This window comes from Halichoeres trimaculatus, unplaced genomic scaffold (genome assembly GCF_033239565.1).
Source record: "Halichoeres trimaculatus isolate MK-OKI-2021-1 unplaced genomic scaffold, fHalTri1.1 fHalTri1_scaffold_9, whole genome shotgun sequence".
Lineage (NCBI taxonomy): Eukaryota > Metazoa > Chordata > Actinopteri > Labriformes > Labridae > Halichoeres > Halichoeres trimaculatus.
Genome location: NW_027437188.1, coordinates 18433708 through 18457422, shown reverse-complemented (window position 1 = coordinate 18457422; position 23715 = coordinate 18433708). Strand labels below are relative to the sequence as shown.

Sequence of the window (23715 nt, the reverse complement as noted above, 5' to 3'; positions counted from 1 at the left end):
AGTCACTTCACAGAGACTGTTTGAAGAAAAAATTGAGATCAACCCCTGAGGCAAATCCTTTATTATTTTCTTTCTGTACCATCAATTATGGGAAGATTTTTCCTTAAAATTTTTGCAAATTAAGTTTGAATAACTTTACTCCACTTTTTCTGTTTTTCTTTTTTTTTTTTCTTTTTTCTTTAAAAAATGTAGGTAACGAGATATACAAGACTGTGAGGGGCATGCATCTCAGTAAATTAACACTTCTGGAAATAATATACACATTGGTTGTTCAAAAAAAAAAAAAATAAGAGGAAGAGGGGGAGGTCAAGTAGGTCAAGTTAGGGTCATAATGTAATTGATGTAAATGGGAGTAGGAATCAATGGTTTAACTCACAATACAATATATGAATAGCTAAGATATGGTATTAAACAATGCAACATGATACGATTTGATGAAATACAATGTGATGCAATTAATCTTTAAAGACACAGGACAAATTATGTGATACAATAGATGCAATACAATACAATACGAGATGATACAACAAGATAATATGTGATGTGATTAAAATGATTGATACTGTAAGACACAATATAATATAGTATGAAACAATATGAAAATATAGATATGATACATTATCATATACTCAGTATATTTCATCCGTAGACCCAACAATTCATATGTGACTCAATCAGCTAATCAGTCTCTTAGTTAGTTCTTATTAACGTGCTGCCCACATAACAAATGTTATCTCACTGTGTTTTACAAAGAGAGCAGGTCTTGAATGAACTCTTCATCTACATTATTATACACAAAGACCTCACATCAAGACAAGATAAGACTCTATCTGATCTTATTTATCCATTTAATGATAATTTTAATGACAATACAGTGATCTGTGATAGTTGATAAATCATCTGATAGTTATGTAATGATACATCATGATATCTGATGAACTCAAGAATAGAAAATGACCCTTGAAGGTGAAGTAATGAGTTAGTTGTGCTGCCACAGTGAGGGCTCATGAGTTAGTGATGCCGTATGTTAAATTTGAAGATAATTCTGCCAAAAGGACTGTTATTTTGTAATTTGACCCATATTTGCTGACAGTGTGATCATTGCAATGCATGAGTCAAGATGACAGTAAATCCATATGTATGTTCGTCCCACCCTGAAATGTTGTAATTATATCCAAGGTATAATGATAAACTTATTAAAAAATCATATAAAGCGTCCTACAATAATATCATTTCATAATAGTAATTCAGAGTGCAAGATATACTTTGTTGTTTCATACATCCATTAAAATATGCACTGTCTTTACTTTTGTCTCTGTAGGCACTGCAGAAGTTAGCAAGCACATACTTAAAGAGAGACTGGCCTGGAATCAACCCTGATGACCAGAGAACAGACTACAGGTAGGTCTATTTACGTGTCTAAGTCTCTGTGTGTATGAGATAGAATTATGCATTCAGCTTTTTTTATAAGGCACAAAATCATTTTCTGGTCGTGCAGACACTCCGAGTGTCTTGTTGTACCTACAGTCTGTTACAGGAGTCATATAAACTCAGTGTTTGGCTGGATCCAAGAAGAGAGCACAGTATGGTCTACAGCTCATTTCTGACTGAGTCATTGTTTACTGTAACAGAGATGCTGGAATATAAAACCTCCAGCTGGATTCAACTGGCACAAAGTCCGCAGATCTCACTGGTATTAGATTTTTGTTTGTTTTAGCAACTACTGCAACATTTCTACACAGCGCTTCCCTTCCAGGTGCATAAACAGTTTCTCGAGCCCACAGTAGCAGCCACACAGTGCGGCAGGGAATTTAAAAAGCCAGCCGCTCTGCAGGGGGGGCTTAGTTTTCTAAACAATTACTCATTGGAGTGCAATTTTTAGAAGAGCAGTGACCCAGCATTTTTGTGCCTTTTTCTCTTGAACTAGGAATGTGTATGCAGTGTGGAGGTCCTACTTAGAGGGTACAGTGCAGGTGAGCCAGTCCAGGCTCAACGTGTGTGACAACTACAAAAGTCAAGTGTCAGAGCCGTCAAAGACAGTTCGACTCTACAAGGAGCAGCAACTGAAAAAGGTGAGTGAATGTGTGGATGCTGGTAGTTAGTCATAGTTTCCTAAGGCACTCTTTGTTCTCTATCCTTCTGCGCAACATCCGTCCATGTGCTAACGGTGAGTTAACATGACTCATGTTGGTGTGCTCTCTCTTTAACAACCTGCCCGTTTTCCCTTGTCTCCTTCACAGACCATAGATCAGTTAAGTGGCATTCAAGCCGAGCTTCAGGAGTCGGTAAAAGAGTTGGCCAAAGCCAAGAAAAAATACTACGACTGTGAGCAGGTTGCCCACGCCATTCGAGAGAAGGCTGACATAGAGGCCAAGTGAGTTCATTACAGTGTTGTATGACTGCGTGTGTGTGTGTGGGGGATTGGGGGGGCTGTGTGTAAAAATAAAAAAAAAACACCTTGACTAACAGACGGCACAGATTGTCAGAAAGAATCACATCAAAGGGAAGAAGTTGGCTAACCTCACAGTGTGTGTGAGAGAGAGAAAGCAATGGAGAGAAAAAGGGAATATGGAGGCCAAAATCTGCAATCAGTTACAAACTGTGAACAGATTTGTATTTTTGATAGTGAGAACAAGAAAATTGAAAAGGGTTAGGGTTTCAGCTGTAAGTCTAAGCAAAACAATTAAAAAACCTGAATGTAAAAAAAAAAAAAAAATCTAATTTCATTTTCTTTGGAGTAGAGACAATGGCCTTTTTAGAGCTAAGATTAAGCTCTGCAGTACCCCAGTAAATATCAAAGTCAGCTCCACTGCTGATGAATGTTATTTTCCTGTACGCCTTAGGTAGCAGCCACTGGTGACATTTTCACTTGAGTGAATTCTCGGCCACATTTAGCACCCACATCGATTGGCCAGCTGACTCTAGCCGCTCTCTTTCACTCAGTAGAAAAGATACAGACACAGAAATAACCGCATTGCTGTTGTGCCATAATGAGGCTGTATAAGTGTTTGTGTGGGGAGAGAAATGTCTCTCAACATTAGTCTTTGCTGGACACTGGGAACACACAGGCAGACACTGGTGTGGATGCAGACAACACGCTTGAAATGTGCAAAAAACAGACCATGTGTATTCACATGTCGGCAAGCGACCAACTTTATCTCACATTCTGGATGTATTTTTATTCACAAGTGCGAAAGTTCATGAGAAACACATGGTGTGTTTTCACACACGTTTGCAGTGCCGCACAGAAAGGCACACTCGGTTTCACTCCATCATTTTCTATGGTGGGTCCTTTTGATGTCACCATTGATATAAATCATGATGCAAGGATCAGGCTGCTATTTATTGCTGTGAAGCTCCAGCCTGTTCAGGGTCAATATATGATGGCTGCTCAGAGTTATGACACCTGCATCTTTTTCTCCTTTAAGCCTCACCTTCATGTTGAGTTATGTTTCACTGAATCCAGATTGAATGAAACTAACTGTCAGCTTTGTGAAATATGTTATAATAACAGTACTTAAAATTAGATGTGGATGCATTATTCATGAAGATTTTCTCCTTTGTTGTATCTGTTTTGTTTCATCAGATCTAAATTGGGACTTTTTCAATCAAGAATTAGTTTACAAAAAGCAAGTGTAAAGGTAAGAGACCTCTCACAAACACTCAAACACAACAACTTCAATTCCTCTCAAGGTGAAGCTTTCAAGCAGAGTCTTTCAAGCAGTGATAAACACAAACAAAAATGTTTCCTTCACTTTTTTTTCTGTTTAACTCGCACTTTAAAGGAGACTCTTGAGCTCATCTCAAAGTGTAAAGCTCCCGTTCATTACTGTAATATGGCACTGCTGTTATCTGTGTTTCTCTCCTTCAGTTGAAAGCTAAGAGGAGTGATTGTAACTCAAAAGCAACACAAGCCAGGAACGACTACTTGCTAACGCTAGCTGCTGCCAACGCTCACCATGACCGGTACTACCACACAGATCTACTGCACTGCATACAGGTAATCACAGCAAAATGAGTAGAAAGGATTCAAAGTTGTGAATGGTGCAAGTCCCTACTAGAAATGTGGAAATTGAATCACACTGCATTCGCTTTAGGTGACATCCAGACATCAGAAATAGCACTTTATGATGCCATGTGGACTTTTTCCTTTTTGCTAAAAATTCTCATATCCAGTAGGACTCACACTCTCTGAAAACACCCAGAGGGATGCCCAGGAATGAGGACACACTTTTTGGTTCCACAATTCAAAGAGTGGGTTTTTTTTTCTAGTTATAGCTCAATTTGGAATAAAATGTTTTTCATTTCAAGGCATGCAAACTCAAACTCCCTTTCAGGATTTCTGGAGTAGTTGGAGGGGGAATATCAGACATGAAAAGAGAATATTTCACAGCTGTGAGTCTTCAAAGAGAGCCACAAAGTTCCCTGGATTTATGATTTAAAGGAGGTTAACGTGAGGAAAATGAGCCATCCTAATGTCTTTTCTAACCAAATGATTGGCAAGCATGAAATTACGCTCTCCGCTGTGTTGAATGAGCTGAGACGAATTCTGTCATAGTCTGTCATTCTAACACAGTTATACTCTAAATATAGAATGGATTTTTGCAGTGAATCAGTCTTCTTTATGCCACATAATCGCATCAGACACCTTAATCTGAAGTTAAGTGTGTGCATCGTTGAGTGATTGTTTTTCCGTACGGTTTTAAGAACACACTTCTTATTATCAATTGCGAGTAATTTTTTTCATATCACAGCGCCACAAGTAATCATGTTAAAAATCGTTCTGCAACATAAAGTGCCAAACTGTTACACAGATGCCAAATCTCTGTCAACACTCATATTTCTTTTAGTGGTGGATGGCTGTTGGAGGCGGCACTTTGTGTGCATATGCATGTTTGTGACTTTGTCACTATGCCCATGAATTACAACACAGACTACATTATACTACAATATATCAACATGCCATTGTGGTAACAAGACAGGAATTCGTTAGTGCTAAATTCAGTTTTCACACAAGTTATCCATCAAAAGTATAACAATGAGGAGATGACTGATTATTGCCTTAACCTGGTAATAATCCAGTTATCACACACACTTAATGACAGTCTGCAGTGTGCTCAGACAGACACACCCTCAGCGACTGTGAAGTCAGGCTGCTGAGTGGTGCTGATGTCATCGCCACTGTACTTACTGTTCAAACATGTCAGTCTGACACAAATATAAACTCACATGCAGACAAACATACATGTGAGATGTTTTCTCTGTCTCAACAGTCATTAGTCACAGACATGACTCTGATTTTGCAGCTAACGCACCAACATTTTGCAGCTGTACTGTTGCTGCTTTTGCTGTCTAGACTTTGAAAGTTCATTCAGTGTATAAATGTTAAATTCATTTATGCTTTGATCTGTTTCTGTTTGATCAATGCTGGCTCTTTTCCTCTGTCTTTACCTTAGAATTTTCCTCTCTGTCTGTTTGCTTGTTTTTCTTCTTCCCTTACACTCACATACGCTGCCTGGGGGATGTGCGGGCATCCATACTACGAGGCTAATCTGAATAATAGATCCTTGTGACAGAAGGACAGGACTGCAGGGAGATGAACACATACACAAATACATGAATGCAAACACACAAAGAGGAATAAGGGACATTGCTTGAGGGAAGCAATCTGCTCATCCTTCCCCCTTCCTCTGCATTTTCTTTATATCTGGTGTTTACAGGTCTTCACCTGAAAGTCAGTGATAACAGAACTCCTGACTGGGGAGGAAAAATCTGCATCACAAAAAGAGCCTCCCACTCCTTTTAACTTTTGTGTGAGAAATCTTTTGCTCCTCGGAGATTTGTTGAGAAATACAGGGAGGAGAAACTACAAAAGCATTCATAAGAATAGCAACAATATGCATAAACAAATCAGAACAATTCAACCTAGAAAACATTGGAGCTCTGTGTACACCAACAAAACAAGGTGTTTTGAGCTTCCTTTTTAGTTTTTTTTTTAACACAAGCATTATTTCCAACAGCAGATTTCTACTCCTATAAAGTAAGTTATCATTTTCTTCTCCTGATTTTGCAGCAATACTGGTGGATCAGCTCTGTAAAGCTGGAATTTAAACATCAAATCATGCAGAAAAAGATGATAAAGTTTGTAAATAAAGGTTATATAACAGTTTCCTAGAAATGAGGGATAAGAAAACTTGTTTCAAACAAAAGCTAACTTTCAATCTGAGCTTTATGAGACAAATGTGCTAGCTCTCACTGCAGGATAAACATGCATTTAACACTAAGAGCTACTGTCCTTGGTAATGCGACAGTCACAGTGAAAGGGCAGTGGAGGGAAAGACTGCTCCACGTCTCCCTCTGCTGTTGGCACCGGATGATCTTATAACTGTCCAACTTTGAAACCAGACACAGACTCACATTTCTGACTCTGCTGCCCTGTCTGTCCTACCACTCAGTGTACCTATTGTTCATTACTTATTGTTGTACCCACTCAAACCCAAATACACTCACACACACTGAGCAACAATATGAGTATGGGGCTTTTTCTGGAAGCTGAGTCACTCCATTACAACACTACCCTAAAAGGATGAAAGAAGGAGGGGAGGAAGAGGAGAAAGTGGGAGGAGGAAATGAGCAGAATGATGAGGGAACATTAAGAGAGAAGTCAGCCAACAACACACCCTAAATGACATAATTTCCCTGTCAGGAAGCCATTGTTTTCAGTCTGTGTTGTGTGTGAGAATGTTATTTATTGGAGGTTTATGTGCCTTTTTGAAAATATTGTTTTATGTGTTCTGGCAAAGTGAATGTATGTGTTGGTGGGAGATTTTAGGCCCGGTCTTGGCCAGCAGTGACTTAGTGCAGGTCTCTGAGAGTGTGAGCTTTTATGAAGGACTTTGGCAAGAGAGTCTGAGTGTCTGAGTATTTTAGAGAGTGTGCGTGTGTGTGTGTGTAGATGTGTGTGTCTGTGGTTACTCTCTGTTTTGTTGAATTGGAATCTGAACCCCGTCACCTTCCCCTGCAGCTGTTAGAACACCGTCCAAAGAACACTTCACACACTCTCTCCCTCACACACAAACACAGATTTTTTTTATCTCTCTCTCATTCCTGCTCTCTCCTACTATTACCTTTTTTTTTTTAACTCTTTCTAACACTCGCTCTTCCTCTCTTACCTCCTCTCCTCTTCCGCCACATCAGCTCCCCTGCTTGTCTGATCTGCCTGTTTGGCAGCGAGGTCTAGAGCTTGGCAGCGTTATCCCAACTCCCCATGGAAATGTGGTTCATTTGGACCGCATACTTCATTAAAATGTCTTTATATTGGAGCATCAAAAAGTCTGATGATAAGAGCTGTCAAATAAAAACATCTGCTCAGTTCTGTCCTCCCAGTGCCCCAATGCTACCTCGCTTTTTTCTTTCTTTCTTTCTTTCTTTCTTTCTTTCTTTCTTTCTTTCTTTCTTTCTTTCTTTCTTTCTTTCTTTCTTTCTTTCTTTCTTTCTTTCTTTCTTTCTTTCTTCAGTTCAATTCATAAACCTGTGTGTTTTGTTCTGCAGCATTAAGTACCAATTAATTTTTCAAATTTGTCAGCCTGCCTGGCAGGTTGTGAGGTGTTGCTTTGTGTGTATATTTGTGTAGTAAACACTTGACTTTTAAATGAATTGCACTTTCAACCTAATTCCAATTCAAACACCCAGACAGGTGTTTTCAATTACTTTGACTGATTATGCCACAGGTGAAGGTGGGGCCAAGTCTGGGAATGTGTGACATCATCAAACTGTAAGAACCAATCAGAATCATTGCAGAGCACACTGCAAAAAACTGAAATCTTATCATGTGTTTTTGTCATATTTTTTGTAGAAAGTGTGTTTTTAGACTTATTATGAGCCACATTCACCTGACCTGTCAAGAAAAAAATGTCTTATTTTAAGTAATTTAAAGACAAAAATAAGGGATGAACTGCTTGTAACAAGTTCAAGAAAATTCTTGTTCTACTGGCAGAATTTTTTTTACTTGTTGCAAGCAATTCGGACCTCATTTTTGTCTTTAGACGACTTGAAACAAGACATTTTTCTGAATTGATAAGTTGAATTAGGCTCATATTAGGTACAACAAGACAATTTTTACTTAAAATAAGACAAAAAACCTGAGAAGATTCCAATTTTTTGCATTGTAAATTGTTCCCTCCTGATTCGCTCAGTTAGACCGAAAGGAGAGTGAGGGAGCTGTCCGTCAAACACAGCTATGAGCTTAATCAGGCAGAACAAGTGAAAACACTTGTGTGATCAGATCAGTATGGCTCATGTTTCCATAATTTTTGACCTGATGCTGATGAAACAACTTGGCTCGTGCCATGGTTTTGGTTTGCTAATAATCTGGACTGAATGATACAAAATTACTAAACTGTATCCTACTGGAGCTTATTTACTACATGAACAGGTTGTGTTGTTTTGAGGCTGTTTCTCTCACTGAGACACTTTTATGACAATGTCAACAAACAATTTAGTAGGTGTCATTAATTCAACGCCTTGAGGAGAAAAAGTGTTGAAACTTTAACTAAACACACTTTTCCCGTCTTTAAAGCTTCCCATAAAAAAGATAAACACAAACTAGTGTAACCCACCTGTGCCTCGAGGTGAATTTGTACTCTCGTCTCAAAAGCAAACAGAAAGAAGACTAAAATTACGGGTATTTTTGTTGTCAAAATTCCAGGAACAACGTAGTTAAAGGTGAGCGATTGTCAAAAGTTAGAAATGAGATATTATTTTGCACTAAGGTGTAACTGAAAACTCAGCAGCCAGTCATATATTCGCTTAATCCCTCGATGTAACTGGATTTGATCCCTGCTTCCATCTCTCTCAGTCTTACTGATTCCCTTGTACTCTTGACTTTATTATTTAGGATTATGAAATTACATTGAATTAATCCATTCTCCCCTGTCACCTCTGTTCCATCTTCATCTCTGTCCTCAAGGCTCTGGATGGCAGGATCTATGAGCATGTGAAAGACTACCTGGTGGCGCTGTGTCGGACCGAACTGGAGGCCTACCAAGCCACACATAACACCTACCAGTTCCTTTTGGACAAATCCACCAGGGTGAGTCACACTTGCTGGGAGACACAGCCCTCCAACTTTTTACAAGTGTTTTTTTTTTTATAAAACAAAAGTTAAAGGTTTCAAAGTAGACTGTGCAGGGAATACACGTCAATCTTCTTGACATCATAGGATGATGAAATGCTTGTTTTATCAAAACAACACGCATCTTTCCCAGTGGTATGAAGGAGAAACCTTGACATTTTGAGTTCATTTGTAATAAGTAGGCCCTGTTTTTCTTACAGACACAGTTCCACAGTTGGGGGGTGTTGTTCGTGGGTGGCATTTTAATGACAATGACTTTATGTTAGGGATGCAGGAACACAAACAAGATATTTCAAAGCGATCAAAAAAGAAAGACAGAAACACTATTTTTGTTAAAAGATTTCAAAAAGTAAGAAATGAAAAATGCCTTGCGAGTAAGTGAGTCTCTTTGAGTCTGCTCTACAGGAAACAGGATTTATAACAACAACATAGTGATGGTGTTTTATCCACACAGCTCAGCCTTTACAAGAGACCACTCTTAGATCTTAACCGATTTTAAAAATGAGGGAGACCACGCATTCAAGGAATGTACCATCCTATTTTTTTATATTACAATACACTGAACTCACACACTCAACATGTCTATATGACCCTTCTCTCAGTGTTTGTGCTGGTGATTTCACAGTGGTAAATCCACAGACATAGATGGCAGAGAAACTTGCATGAACAAATTTAAAGTCAGAAAACAAATATGGTGGCAATCAGCATGCTGTCCTAATGTGTGTTCTGTTCAGTAAAAACAAATAGAAAACTTCCTCTTTTGATGTTTTAGAAATGAAATTAAAAAATGTAGATGTAGAGCACAGATACCTGACAGTTTTCTGTCTTAGAAATTTCTACCTTGTTAATGATACATCCTGCTGCAATTGATCTCCTTTTTATTTTATGTTGTGTTGATGTCTCTGCTAAAATAATGACACTGTTTCACCCTAACAACTCTGACATGCACAGGGTAAGTTTATTAGAGCTGCAACTGTGAGATTTTATTAGCGCCTTTGTTTGAAATGAATGCATCCACGCAACTTATAAACTTTGGCAATGTGAGAAATTAACCATGGATCTGTTATGGAGTGATACCATTTCATCAGTAGGAAGGTTGGCATCGTATCTTCTCATCTAACTCTCATCTGTTAATTTGAATGTTAAGGATCATTCATAGTTGATGCTTTACAACCTGACACCTGGCTTCAAGAGGGTTGAACGGCCGTCCCTCTTGTGTACATTTTACAAAGATCTTCTCTGTTTATGCTTTCTCTAAAGTTTGTTTAAGAATTACCAAAACTCAATTTCTGAAAGGATCTTACATGGAATATTTTTTTAGTTTGCTTTATAATCACCGAAAGGTAAACTGTAGATATGCTTCTTTTTTAAACACTGAATCACAAGGTCACACACTGTTACAGCCACACAGTGTATGCATAACAGAACCAACTATTAATATATATGATTGATGACACTGGTGGTATGGTCTTGTCTTGTCTCATGCATGTGAGTGCTTGTTAGCACATGTGCAACAGTGAAAAAAAAACAGAAGCTGGATCATAGCAGGATGTCTCATCAAAAAGTTACAGACCTCTATAGTTAACAGACAAAAAACTCTCAGAGATTAGTGAGCCACATTAACATATCCTATAAAAAGGTTGCCTTCACTTATTACAGCAACAATAAATGGACAATAACTCGAGCTTTAAATATGAATATGTGGACACCCATTATTATTTTTTTCTTGAATGCTATGAGTATGGCGTTTTCTGTATTCCTCCCAGCTCTGACACAGTTATATTTAAGTTCCCTGACATGTTTCTGAGCTGTAAAAGTAAAGATCATACAGTTTGTGGACGCCGTTAAACTAACACACTTTCAGGAGCTCAAATCTGTGTAAGAATATCAGCAACTCACCCATTGTTGTCATGATGTCAGTTTGCTCTGAGAATGTCCTTGCTTAATTCTCCTCCTCCTCTTTGCAGATAATTCAAGAGTTCAACCAGCAGCTGTTCATGCAGGAGAACCCGGTGTTTCACAAAGCACACGACTTCCAGTTTCAGCCCAGTGAATGTGACACGGTGAGACAACCCAAAATCCTCTGCGTTAAAAACGTTACCCTTCGGCTTGGGGCTATTGAGCTTGAAGTTGTTTGTTGTTTAGCTTGTGTTGTTTGTATTTGAACCTGTTCACACAGCAGGACAGTCAATCCATCGCTCCCTGTTGGTTTCTAACACACACTGAAACACACACTGATAATCATCAGCCCCCTACATGTGGGCTTCTTCCCCCCTCTTCACTTTTCTGTCCTTTCTAACATTGTATCAGTGCCTGAAGGCCTCAGCTCATCTCAATCTGCTCAGCCTTTGCACCAAATTCATTTACTGTCTAACCTCATGATTTTTATAGGAGAACCCTATTAATACACATGGGGCTAAAAGGTTTGCCAAGACCGAAACAAAAGAGCTAAAGCTCTTATCACTCTTGTTCTTAAAGAGATTTTTGGGCTTTTTATTGTCAGCCTAAAGAGTTTTTTGTTAATAACTCAGGATGGAGCTTTCCTTTTAACTGGTCACTGGTGGCAGCAGGATAAAAGCATGCATCTACTCTGAGATCTAATTTTAATAATTTCACTGCCAAATGTTACCACGGGGAAGTTTTTGAATATTCAGGTATTTTTATATAATTTACATATACTTAACTTGTTTTGCGTTAATCAGCTGATACTGATTGATGGAAATAGATTGTGTAGATTGTGTTAAATTGATTACCATAATCCATCAGAGGGTCTCATGCTGTTTCACCTCTCTGGGGTCTTGTTATGTATCACTGCCTTAAAAAAGGAAACATCTCCCAGTGGACATTAGTCCTGCTTCCTTTTAATCAGTCCTTTTCTCGTGTGTCTGAGTCATTCTGTGCTCTTTTGTCTCTCAGCTTCTTTCAGTCTTCCTGTTCTTTCACTCTGTCTTTCACTGTAATCTTCCAGAAAATTCTACCCCTCTCTATTTTCCTTTTTTTCCCATTTAATGTATGATATTAATATGACGAGATACTCAACAACAATGTGCTTTTCCTTCCCTCTCTCTTCCTAACCCTGATTAACCTCTGCTAACACTTTTCCTTAAACTTCTCTTCCATTAACCCTCCTTGTGTCTGTGTGTCTGTGTGCTTGCACTGCTGCTCTTGGGTATGTGTGTGGGTGTGGGATTGCTTGTCTGTGTGTGCGCGTGCGTGTGCGTGTGCCAGACTCTAAGCTCGGTGCAGCAGTTGGTGGACATTGAGCCGTCGCCCGTGAGTGCCATGAGAATGACCCTGGCACAGGTAGTCTTAACTGTTGTTAGCATTCCTATCTTCATTCCTGACACAATCCATGGATCATCTTCTCCACTCATGCCCATTTTTATTTATCAGCCTGTTCTGGTGCTGATCAGAGCATGTTCTGTCAGGAATCAGCTTTTATACGTTTTATAACAATGCAGCTTGATTTTTAACGCATGATACCACCTTCTGCATTGTGCATGGCAGCTGGAGTGTATAAACCACTGTGTATGTAAGCATCTTTACTCCCTCATTTGATCTGACCTTATGCAGCTGTTCATATGAAGACACTAGGATCATTCTGGATAACATTCAGTATCCAGTACCTCCTAGATAAATCCATATTAAGTATGTGTATGATATATGCTAAAATAATTCAAAGAAATGCAAGCGTAGACAGTTTTTTCCCAGGTCTAAAACCTAATCGCCTGTAGTCAGTCATAATTCAGTAAGGCTACCAGCCTCATAATTTTTACATCCTGACTGTACTCCCTGAAAAGCAGCATAGATAGATCCCTCTCCTTTAACAGAAAGCATTTTGGCCTTTGCTGCTTGTCTAACCAGGTAAAATATTAGGGCACCAAATCATTCAAAAAGCATGTAGTCAGGCCTGTTACCCTCCCTTATGTGTGACTAATGAGGCCCATGACTGCAATAAAAGTATATAAATGAAATAGGGTTATCACTGTATGCTCAGCACACAAGATTAGATGATACATGTACAAGAAAATGAAACTATTTTGAAGAAAACTTTAATGTTAAAATAAACTATTGGAAAAATAGTCACTTTCTGAAGCAAACCAACCACTTATATTTCATCATCAATGCACTACTAAAGTCTTTTGAAAGCATTTATAAGGCTTTTTTAACAATTCTAATTAGTGATCATGAGCAGCAACTTATAGCAACATTTGAAATACATAATAAGCAGTCTACATAGTGCCTTGTGAAGGTATGACTTATAATGCATTATAACTTGACTTTTGGTGTTTTAAGTAAAGTGATAACATTTTATGAGATTATTAACAATTATATGAACCTATAACACATTTAAAAGACTATTTAAACAGTGCTTGGGAGTAAAGTGCAAGACAACATACTTAACAACAATCATCAAAACAAGTGTATTTTTCAGTACATACACCATTTGTAACACTTAATAAATGTTGATATTAGTTATTTTAAGTGCTTATAAAGACTTAAAGAACTGCAATAATGCTTTATAAAAGAGCTCATAGTACATTATATTAGGGATGCACGATATTATCGGCACAATATCGGTATCGGCTGATAAAAGCTTAAAAACACTTTTATCGGTATCGGCAGATATAAAAATTTCTGCCGATAGGCACAGCCGATAAGGTGCTATTCAGTTGGGATTATTATTATTTCCCTTCTGAAAAATAAGCTCCTTAAATAAAATGTAGCACTTCATTTATTTGCACTACAGAGCTTTGTGTCTGTCACCAGGTTGTTACAGTAGCTGTAAAATAATCAAATGCAGCTTGGTTATGTTTAAAAATGCATTGTACATTTAAAGTTCATGTGATCTAAAGAAATTATTTTTCTGTATTTCAATACTGAATGTCTTGAGTTCGAAAAAAATAATACATTTCTTATTTATGGTAAAATCAAATGTTTTTTTGTCTTGTTTTATGTGTGTTTCTTAAACAAATAAGACCGTCACTATAAGAGTAACATATAAATTCCAGTACAGGATAGACTTAGCTTTCTTTACGGTGAAAAAAACAAACAAACTTGTGATTATCGGTATCGGCCAAAAGGGGTTTCAATATATTGGCATATTGGAGTTCGGCAAAAATCCAGTATCGTGCATCCCTACATTATATGTGGTTGGTTCATAGAAAGTGTTACCTTGTCTTTCGTTTTATCAAAGGTTACAGAATGCAAAACAATGAAGACCGCTTTGAAAGGTGACTGGTCGTTGTTTAATAATAACTGTTGTGTCAGGAACAATTGCCAAGCACAATAGACAAACAATATGTAAGCACCATAAAAGATTATGTTTTTTCATAGGGAAAAAAATCCCTTGTAGCACTACTGTTCATAACCACAGAAACAAATGTGCAAGTAAAAGTTTTCCTGTTTGCTCTTCAAGCAAAAAGTTGGTAATAGTTTCACACAAGTGTTGCTACAATCACAGCCCAGATATCAAGACTACTGCTGATAAAGAAGGACAAAATAGGCAAAATGAAGACTCTGAGATGCTCTAGTTTTGAAATCCTTCAAAGTCTTTCGCTTTCCTTTCTTAGAGCAATGTTTTGTCTACACACCTTCATGGTTGGCAAAGGGAACACGCTCTGTTGTAATAATCAGTAATACTTGTGAGAGTGCCATGAAAGCTCTTCAAGTTGCTCCATTGGTTTGACACAAGAATGTTGCATGTTGTTGACTATGTTTTGTCCGTTGCTTCACAGCACTCGTCTTGCTGTCATACTGTCATGTGTTGGTGAGCGTTGCTGTCCAAGCACCAAATGACTCATCAGATGCTGTTAGGTCATCTGCTGAAGTATCACTCTGATATCACTGCACTCTTCTTGATAAATGAGTCAAGCATTTGGTGTGTGTAGTCTTTACTTTCACATTTGTATTGTGTTATGGGTCACTGGAGGCAGAGTGACTGCCTCTGCTCATGTTATTGTTTCCTTGGTGTTGATTTTAAAGACATATTTTCTGTTCTGATTGTTTGATCACCCAGCCTTTCTAGCCAGCACATAAAAATGAAGCTGAATAAGTACCTGTGAGAATTGTTGTACAGCCCTGTGTGTGTGGGGGGGAATAGATTATACAGCATCACATTTTACTGGTGCACAAGTACCAAACATAAAATTATACTCAGATTTAAATTCAACTATATACAGCAGCTTTTGAGAGATCTCATCAGAGCCATGTGTTAGCTGCTGTCAGAGTTAGCTCCTGGCAAACACATTTTGACTCTCACTTGTTTTGAACCATCCATTTAAAACAGCTCATATAAATATAATGCTGCCTTTACTGAAGTGTGATCCAGGTGCTGTTCAGTGTGATGTGTTTTATTAAACAAGACAGCAGTATATCCCTGCAAGCTGTGAAGAGATCCTTTTTTAGCACACTATAGGAGCCTATGAAGTGTGAATAATGATCATCTTAACTAGAACAGACATTATTAACTTTTGAGGGCATTTTAAATTAGATGATGATAAGAAAGAACTAATATTAGTACAAAAAACACCTCTTCAAAGCTTATAAAACTGTTTTGGTTTGAAGGAATCATAACAGTATGTCTGAACTTTCAGTCAGAAAGACATCTGCACTTTGAGCTGCTTCATTCTCACTTCGTCATCCCTGTGGTTTTAGACGAACACTTATGTCTCTGCAGTACGTTAGATAACAGTTATTATGACGGTAGAGGTTGTTATTGAAGTACAGAGTGATCACTGAGTTCACTGAGCTGTACTTGACATTTCTCTTAGCTGGCAGTCTGGCTGGCCATAATTCCTCCTGTGATTACATTTACAGCAGTTGCCAACAGTCTATCATTGTGACCCGGGTGATTTTATATATGAATACTTGAGATTGGCACATTAACACATTTGAACAGTAGTCAATGTTAACAGAAGTGATGATTACTAAAGGTCTGTCACACATCATGAGAACTGAAAACTTAGAATAAATGATTATATCTCATGTTGCACCATGTCACTTACACCTACACAAAAGTAGCCGAGCACGTTTCACATGGACAAAACTATGCAGCAAGAAAGGAGAGGAAAACAGCCTCCAAAATCAGAGATTAAAGTATTTTAAGTGCTCATTTCGCTATTTTCTCCAACAAGCTGACTGATTTTTATTTTTTAAATCTCTATATTTACAGTGTTTACACCATTAACATTAAACCAATAAACTACTGAGACGCAAATTAGCTTAGCTCCCACTCTGACATGTCTGTTTGAGCCACAAATCCAGCGTTCTGCCTCCTGCTTTAACTCCAGGCCTTACTCCTTCGCCTGAGCATAATTAAGCTTTAAATCTCTCTTGTAATACTCTTCATTTCACACCTATACTTAGCCAGATTTATGTCCTCCTTTTAATGGAACAGCACATAATTAATAGATATGATTTGCATGGAAACTTGCAATTAAAATACTTTTGTAAGTTAGTTGTGTGAACATGCTTTTATGATGAAATTATGGGACTTGAGCCTAACATAGAGGATTTGATGTTTCTGTTGGAGGAGGCACGTTTTCTGGGGGAATAGATATTTACACTTTATTTTTTTTCTTAGTTTAAAACCTTTTGATTGATATTATGTATAGACAGTCTGAGATGGAAAAGATATGGTTTCATTTCCCCTCCGATATCAAGAAAGTATTTCAGATTTAAAAGCTCAACTATTGCATCGTCAATTTTACAGTATCAAAATGAACAGAGAGCAGGTTGACATTATTATAATATACTTTTTCGTTCCTCATAAATTTTACTGCAGGTTGTTTTTTATGAAGTAAGGAAATTAATAATTCAGTAATTAACTCTGACTCTTGCCTTTATGTGCTTCAGCAGGTTTGTTAGAGGTTGGATGTCAGTCAGGATTAAACTGAGTGTGAACCCATAAGGACGAACTGTCATCAGCAGTTGATTCAGATGTTTTCTTTTGCTGGTACAGAAATACACACAACATTTTTTTCCCATTTACCTGTGCCTACTTTTAAGCCCCCAAAAAGGTCACAAACAATACAGATACCATTCATGAAAATGACCTAACCTGATCAAAAACATACAACCATGTAAGGTCAAATTACTTGGGGATTTCATGCCTGAGAGCACAATGTTTAAGATTATTTAATATCATAATGCTGTTTTCAAGATGCGTGCTAATTTTACTTAAAATATTAAAAAGTAAATTTAATTCATACAGACTAATCTGAAAATGCCTCATGGTTATTATGGCAGCATTTCCATGTTAAATATATTTGAATGCTTGTTGCCATGCAGACCCTGGTCTCTGTCTAAACTTAAAAACACACACTCACACGTACCTATGATTGCACACTCATACTGTTTCACATGTTTTTAATAGCAGCTTGTTCTCTCCAAGAGGATAACAACAGAGCGCTGCGACGCACGCTTTAGTAATCATGTGAGAAAGAAACAATCTTTCTCACACATTTTATGTAGCTTCATTAACAGCTTCTGCATATAAACACAACGTGTTATCCGTGACAATGTACTAATATTTATCTTTTGTATGCTTTTTCCCCCATGTTGTGTGTGTGTGTGTGTGTGCGTGTTTGTCTAATATAGAGTCGTCAGCTGGAGTCAGAGACAGGGACGACGGAGGAGCACAGCTTGAATAAGGAGGCCAGAAAATGGGCGACAAGAGTGGCACGAGAACACAAGAATATCATCCACTACAAAAGAGTGAGAGGGACACACACACACACACACACACACAAACACACATGCACATCATGTAAAAGTGTAATATGAAAGTCAAGTTTGCAACACACTTCTTTTGGATGTTTAAAAGTGTTTGTGGTGTTTGGTGTTTGTGTGTTTGTTTTTAGTGTCTGGAGGAGTGTGAGAGCCACGGCCTACCCCTCACAGAGCAGGGCAGGCTTGATCTGGAGCTGAAGATTGAAGACACCAAAGAGAGCATGAGGAAAGCTGAGGTAATGATGATTATTATTCAGATTGCATCTTCTTTGCAAAATCAATAGATTTGTCTCACTTTCTTCTCACAGTAACAGACAGACCAAATCAGTTGAAATGGGGAGTTTTGGTTGTGTGATTACATTTCTCTTGTGTCTTTACGATAAGCATGTGACCCTGCCTATGATGGCTCGAGGCTCTTATAACTTATAAAGAATGAGGGACAATTGAGAGAAAATTTGAAAAGCTGGATTATTCTTCCCCCATCAAACTCTCAAAAAACACACTTTTAACATTTACCTACAATTCAGGACAAGAAAAGAAAACATTTGCTGTCCAGCACTTCTGGTCATTAGGAAGTTAAAGGATAAGTCTGTTAGGATGACACTCATTGGAAATATATCTATAAAGAGAGAAAAAATGTATTTCCCTAAATTCCTGAGTTGTGTACATTTATATGAAGAGGAAAAACATGGGTTCAACAGAAAAAAAGTGTCTTTATAGTGAAAAACAACATTTTCCCCCTCTTTAGTACTTAAAGTAGTGTTCCTGCTGTAAAAATCATTGCAGCATTAGCAAAGCTAACGATCCCTCTCTGACAGCAACAAGACAGAATCCTGAACCCGTCCGTATTTCTTCTTCCAGGCAGTGTTTGGGCTGAGTAACTAATTATTCAGTAAATATTTAAAAGGCTAACAGGAGCACTGGCATGCATTCTGCTTGTGCCTGCTGAGGCATCAGGCTGCAATTACCAAACACAGATCAATACACCTTTTAGAACGCAGGAGATGTCAAATTATGTTATCCTCTGCTGGAGATTTAAAGTTAATCCTGATACATGGATGGATGCTCTTATGAAAAACTATATCTCCCATTTTTCTTGAAGTTGTGGCCTTGGCTCCATCTCTGCTTTTTTTTTATCTTCCATCTTTTTTGCGGTCTTCACCTCTCATCCTGTCCACTTCACAAAGTGACATCTCTTGCTGAAGTATTGATCCTCACAGATTCAACCTGTCATCATCTCCTCTTTTTCATCTCGAGCCTGTGTTTGCTCTCATTGGGAAGTCCCTGTACCTCAGTTTTTTTTTGGATTAATATCACTGCTCCTTGGCATTATTTTCATCTGTAACTTTGCTGATCTTGTTGCTGACTTTTTGCCTCCTCACCACCTGTCTTATCAGGCTTTCACATATTTGGCACCCTCTGCTGTCAGGTTTGCAAAAAAAATAAAAAAAATTGGCTTCTGATGACACCCTCTGTGTGAAAACATCAGCAGTGATTTTTCTAATCAAATTAAGTGTTTTAGATGGTTAAATATAAATCTTGTTTAATTTATCTGCTCATATCAGTGGGTGCAATGTTATTTTATTTCATTATACACTGCAAGCATCCCTGTTTTGTTATCTCAGTTTCCGTCAAAGGTACTTTTGCTCCTTTCTCACAGAGAAGTGTAAAGCCTATGACCTCACCAGCACCCTGTGTGTGTGTCTGTCTCTGTCTTACTGGCTGTCTGCTATTCTTTCCTCTCCAGGCCAACATTACCTTTAGTAAGATGATGAATATTTTATGAGCTCATTTGTAACAAATGGCTCCACCACAAAGCTCTTACCAGAGAAATATAAAAAGGGAGGAAGAAACACAAAAGACATGGACAGAGATAGGGAGTCCCATCTACCATTCCATCCAATCATTAGCTTGCTGTTGCTGTAGACCTTTCGCTGTCTTGTTGACAAACATAAAAAGCTTGTCTTTTATTTATCGCAGGAAATTTGTAGTGAAAGGAAGCAGCAAACATATTATTTCTGTCAATTTGTGAATTGAAATCTATTTTGATGAATGAGGTCTATGAAGCTAAAACACACTGGGTTGCTAACAGCCAGTAAGGAAGATTGATAGCGTGGACGGCCTCGCCATCCATCCTCGTTAACTGATTTTCATAAATTGCCTAATTTGCTTGTGACAACATCTTGAGAGCTTTGAGGGCCAGCTGCGTTTCAAAATCAATGTTCAGATTCGATCTGCTGCCCGTGCCAAAAATGTGCCCACTGTTTACTAAAGGGCGATCTGTGAGAAAGGTTCAGGTTTCAGTCTCTGTCTAGATACTGATTAGTTTACCTCAGCCTCTCATTTTATATTCATACAGAGTAAGAGCAGAGTCAGCAGGTTTCCTGTTTCTTCTCACAGTTCACAAGAAGCAGAGAGTGTGAACACAGTGCTTTGAATTATGTGTAACTTTTAAGATCTTTTAAATCTGTGTATTGGCCACACTAAGGTATACAGACACACTGATTCATGGTTCCTTCAGATAATGTCTAAAACAACAAGGAGACTTTTGAATAACTTCAGATAACTTAACACTAAGGGTGCACAGATCACAATTTTCTGGCCGATCACCGATGTTTAAACAGCCTGACATGCCGATACTGTTTTATTTTTTTATTTTTTTATTTTTTTTTAATAACTGACAGCAAATACCTTCAATGTTCCAATCTTATTTTATTGAAAGTCATTGAACAGTATCTGTAAAACAATAAAATCTTTATGTTTTAACTTAAACAACCAATTAAGTGTCCTGAGTTTTAGGTCTCAGAGCAAAAAGCAACAATGACTCTCAGACCTTCCTGGAGGTATATAAGATCAGTTTTATATGTAAGGATGGGCCGATCACAGATCCCTGATCACTGATCACAGATCCCCGAAAAATTAAGAAAATCAGCACCAATCGATCAGTGCATGTCTACTTAACACAACTGTATTTCGTCCATAGCGTCATTAGTGGCCATTCTTTCCTGTAATTAGGTCAAAGAAAAATTAATAAGAAGCGCAAACCTTAAATCAAGATGTCTCTCCTGTTAGTACAGATTTTCAGGATGCCCTGGATAAAGGAATACAGCACTGAAGTTAAAAGATCTCAAAAAGAACTTACTTCTTCTATGTTCACTCTGCTGCTCTGATCTTGCTGCGTCCTCTGAGTGCTTTATAAAGAAAACTGTATCTTGGAAATAGAATTAAGAAAAAGAATAAATAATTCTTAATGACTCTAAAATTACTGTACATGTTTTTTTGAATAGTTGTTTCTTTACAACTATTGTACAACTATATTTCTGTATGAGTGCATTCACATATTTCATTTCACCCCTGCATCGGTCAGTACTTGGGTAGACTACCCTGTTAAAAAGGTCTGACCACACCCATTTCCAGTAGATATATAGAAATATGAGTGAATGTATACAATTTAGAAACAAGAAGCAGCCTAATATAGCTTAAAGTCAGTGTATTAAGGATAAATGTGAAACCTGTCACCGACAGAGATAATTATTGTTCTGAACACAAGTATCTGGTCAACACTCTCAAAAACTGCAGAAGTTTCATTTGAATCTTTCCACATTGACTTGATTATCAGCCTCGTGTCTCGCTGCTGCTGTCCTCCTCTGAGGAGTTCTTAGAGGATGACAGAGGGTCAACAGTGGAGGCTGTCTCCATACTAATGAGCTGTTGAAGGCTGTTCCTGCAGAAAAACTGGCCTTATTAACACCATGCATCAAAATCCTGCAGACAAAAGATGCATCAATGTAGAGGCAAGATTGAGCTCCAGGTCATTTTCCAGCACAAATAATATGGACTGGAAAACAGACACAAACACAAACACAAACCAGGATACAGTTATTTACTAATCTTTTAGGTACAACTCACATTGATATTTTATATTTTGGGGGGAAAATACACTGCCTTGCCAAAAAAGTCGCCACCAAAAGAAGTCACACAATCTAATATTTGATCACGGTACACACTGAGGCATTGTTTTGATAAGCTTCTGCAATGCCACAAGATTTATGTCCGTCCAGTGTTGCATTAATTTTTCACCAAGATCTCCATTGATGATGGTAGAGTCGGCTATGCAGAGCCTTCTCCAGCACATCCCTAAAATTCTTAGTGGGGTTAAGGTCTGGACTCTGTGGTGGCCATGTGTGAAAATGATGTGTCATGCTCCCTGAACCTCTTTCACAATTTGAGCCCGATGAATCCTGGCATCTTGGTGTATGCCTGTGCCATCAGAGAAGAAAACATCTATTAAAGATGACCTCATTCTTTGAGCAGAGACTGTTGCTGAACCTAAACCTGACCAACTGCAGCAACCCCAGATGATAGCACTGCCTCCACAGGCTTGGACAGTAGGCACTAGGCATGATGGGTGATCACTTCATCTGCCTCTCTTCTTACCCTGATGGCCCATCACTCTGGAACAGGGTCAACCTGGACTCATCAGACCACATGACCTTCTTCCATTGCTCCAGAGTCCAATCTTTATGCTCCCTAGCAAATTGAAGCCTTTTTTTCCAGTTAGCCTCACTGATTGCTGACTGACAGCGGTCAGACTCTACCATCATCAATGCAAGATCTTGGTAAATTTTAAGGCAACACTGGATGGAAATAAATCTTGTGACATTGCAGAAGCTTATTGAAACAATGCCACAGCAAAAGCGTGCCAAAGCAAAATTAAAGGCGGACCAACAAAATATTAGAGTGGTGACCTTTTTTTGGTGGCGTCTTTTTTTGGCCAGGCAGTGTATGCTTTACACTTGAAGTTATTAAAATATAAACTACACAAATAGATATGTAGCAAACAGATAAATTTGATTTTTTCTTTACCTTGTTTTTAAAATTATTATTAGTATTACTATTAGTCTTTGTTTTCCTAAACTTTTATCTCTTCAGTATTGAAAAAGAAAACCCCAGGCTGTGTAACTTCCAAAGGATATGTTCCACATTTGTATGGAATCCAAGAGCGTTCCTCCTGCTGTGTCTCACTACCCGTCTGTCCAGATATCTGTCTTTCTGTCTACCTCTCCGTCTCTCATATTGATTAGAGCTGCCCAGCTGGGCTGCCTCTTTGTCTGTCTGAGGTTTTACAGTCCATCTAGCAGTGATCAGTTTTCACACCACCAGCTGCTTATTCAATTAATAAAACCGTAGTGTATCCTGCTGCACAAATAGGTGCCTGTGTCATGGTAATAGTTCTAACTCTCCTGCTCTTTAGTCTTTTTTATTGGTCAAACAGCAACAGCATTTATTTTCTGCCGCCAGCCTAAAGAAAAAAATTGAGGCACTCAAAGAGTCTTCATTGATCAGAGCTGGCCAGTTTGTCTTGACAGCATGTGTTTTTCTGTCTTCATGCTTTTGTAGGAGGGAGCTATACTCTATCAATCTGCTGTGTCAGCGTTAGTTAGGAAGGAAAGTGGAGGCCACTGAGAGAGGATATTGATCACATTAGGGAGAGACAGCAGGAAAAAAAGAGCAAGGATCAGAGATGAAAGTGAGTTGAAAGGGTGAGACGGATTGCAGGGTTTTCCCACTGGTGGCTAGTGCCTGATCATCATAATGTCTCATTAGAAAAGAACACAGCATGTCACAGTGTTCACAGATTCTTAAGGAAAGTGTTTGAACTTTGCTGCAAAAGAAAGCAAAAAACAATGAAAGATAATTTTTAAGTGTTTACTGAAAGGGTTGAACTCTAAAAAGGCTACTGTGTGCAATATTAGCTACTCACTGTTTCACTACCTGTGCATTGAGAAAGGAGTAACTATCTTCTCCTGCATCACCTCAAAAATCCATTACATAAGAGAAATGGGTCC

At 38.2% G+C, this 23715-nt stretch overlaps 1 protein-coding gene across 3 annotated transcripts in view; it reads left to right on the top strand.

Moving 5' to 3' along the window:
- The window catches only part of fchsd2 (FCH and double SH3 domains 2), a 73612-nt gene that overhangs the window by 35246 nt on the left and 14651 nt on the right, over nucleotides 1-23715 (top strand). For 2 of the 3 annotated variants that reach the window (XM_074679942.1, XM_074679941.1), the window contains exons 4-13: nucleotides 1322-1401; nucleotides 1928-2072; nucleotides 2241-2374; nucleotides 3587-3641; nucleotides 3872-4000; nucleotides 8969-9091; nucleotides 11101-11196; nucleotides 12362-12436; nucleotides 17735-17851; nucleotides 17998-18102. In XM_074679942.1, the coding sequence (XP_074536043.1) occupies nucleotides 1322-1401; nucleotides 1928-2072; nucleotides 2241-2374; nucleotides 3587-3641; nucleotides 3872-4000; nucleotides 8969-9091; nucleotides 11101-11196; nucleotides 12362-12436; nucleotides 17735-17851; nucleotides 17998-18102 (1059 nt within the window). The remainder of the gene's footprint in view (nucleotides 1-1321; nucleotides 1402-1927; nucleotides 2073-2240; nucleotides 2375-3586; nucleotides 3642-3871; nucleotides 4001-8968; nucleotides 9092-11100; nucleotides 11197-12361; nucleotides 12437-17734; nucleotides 17852-17997; nucleotides 18103-23715) is intronic. The other variant, XM_074679943.1, reaches the window with a different exon arrangement.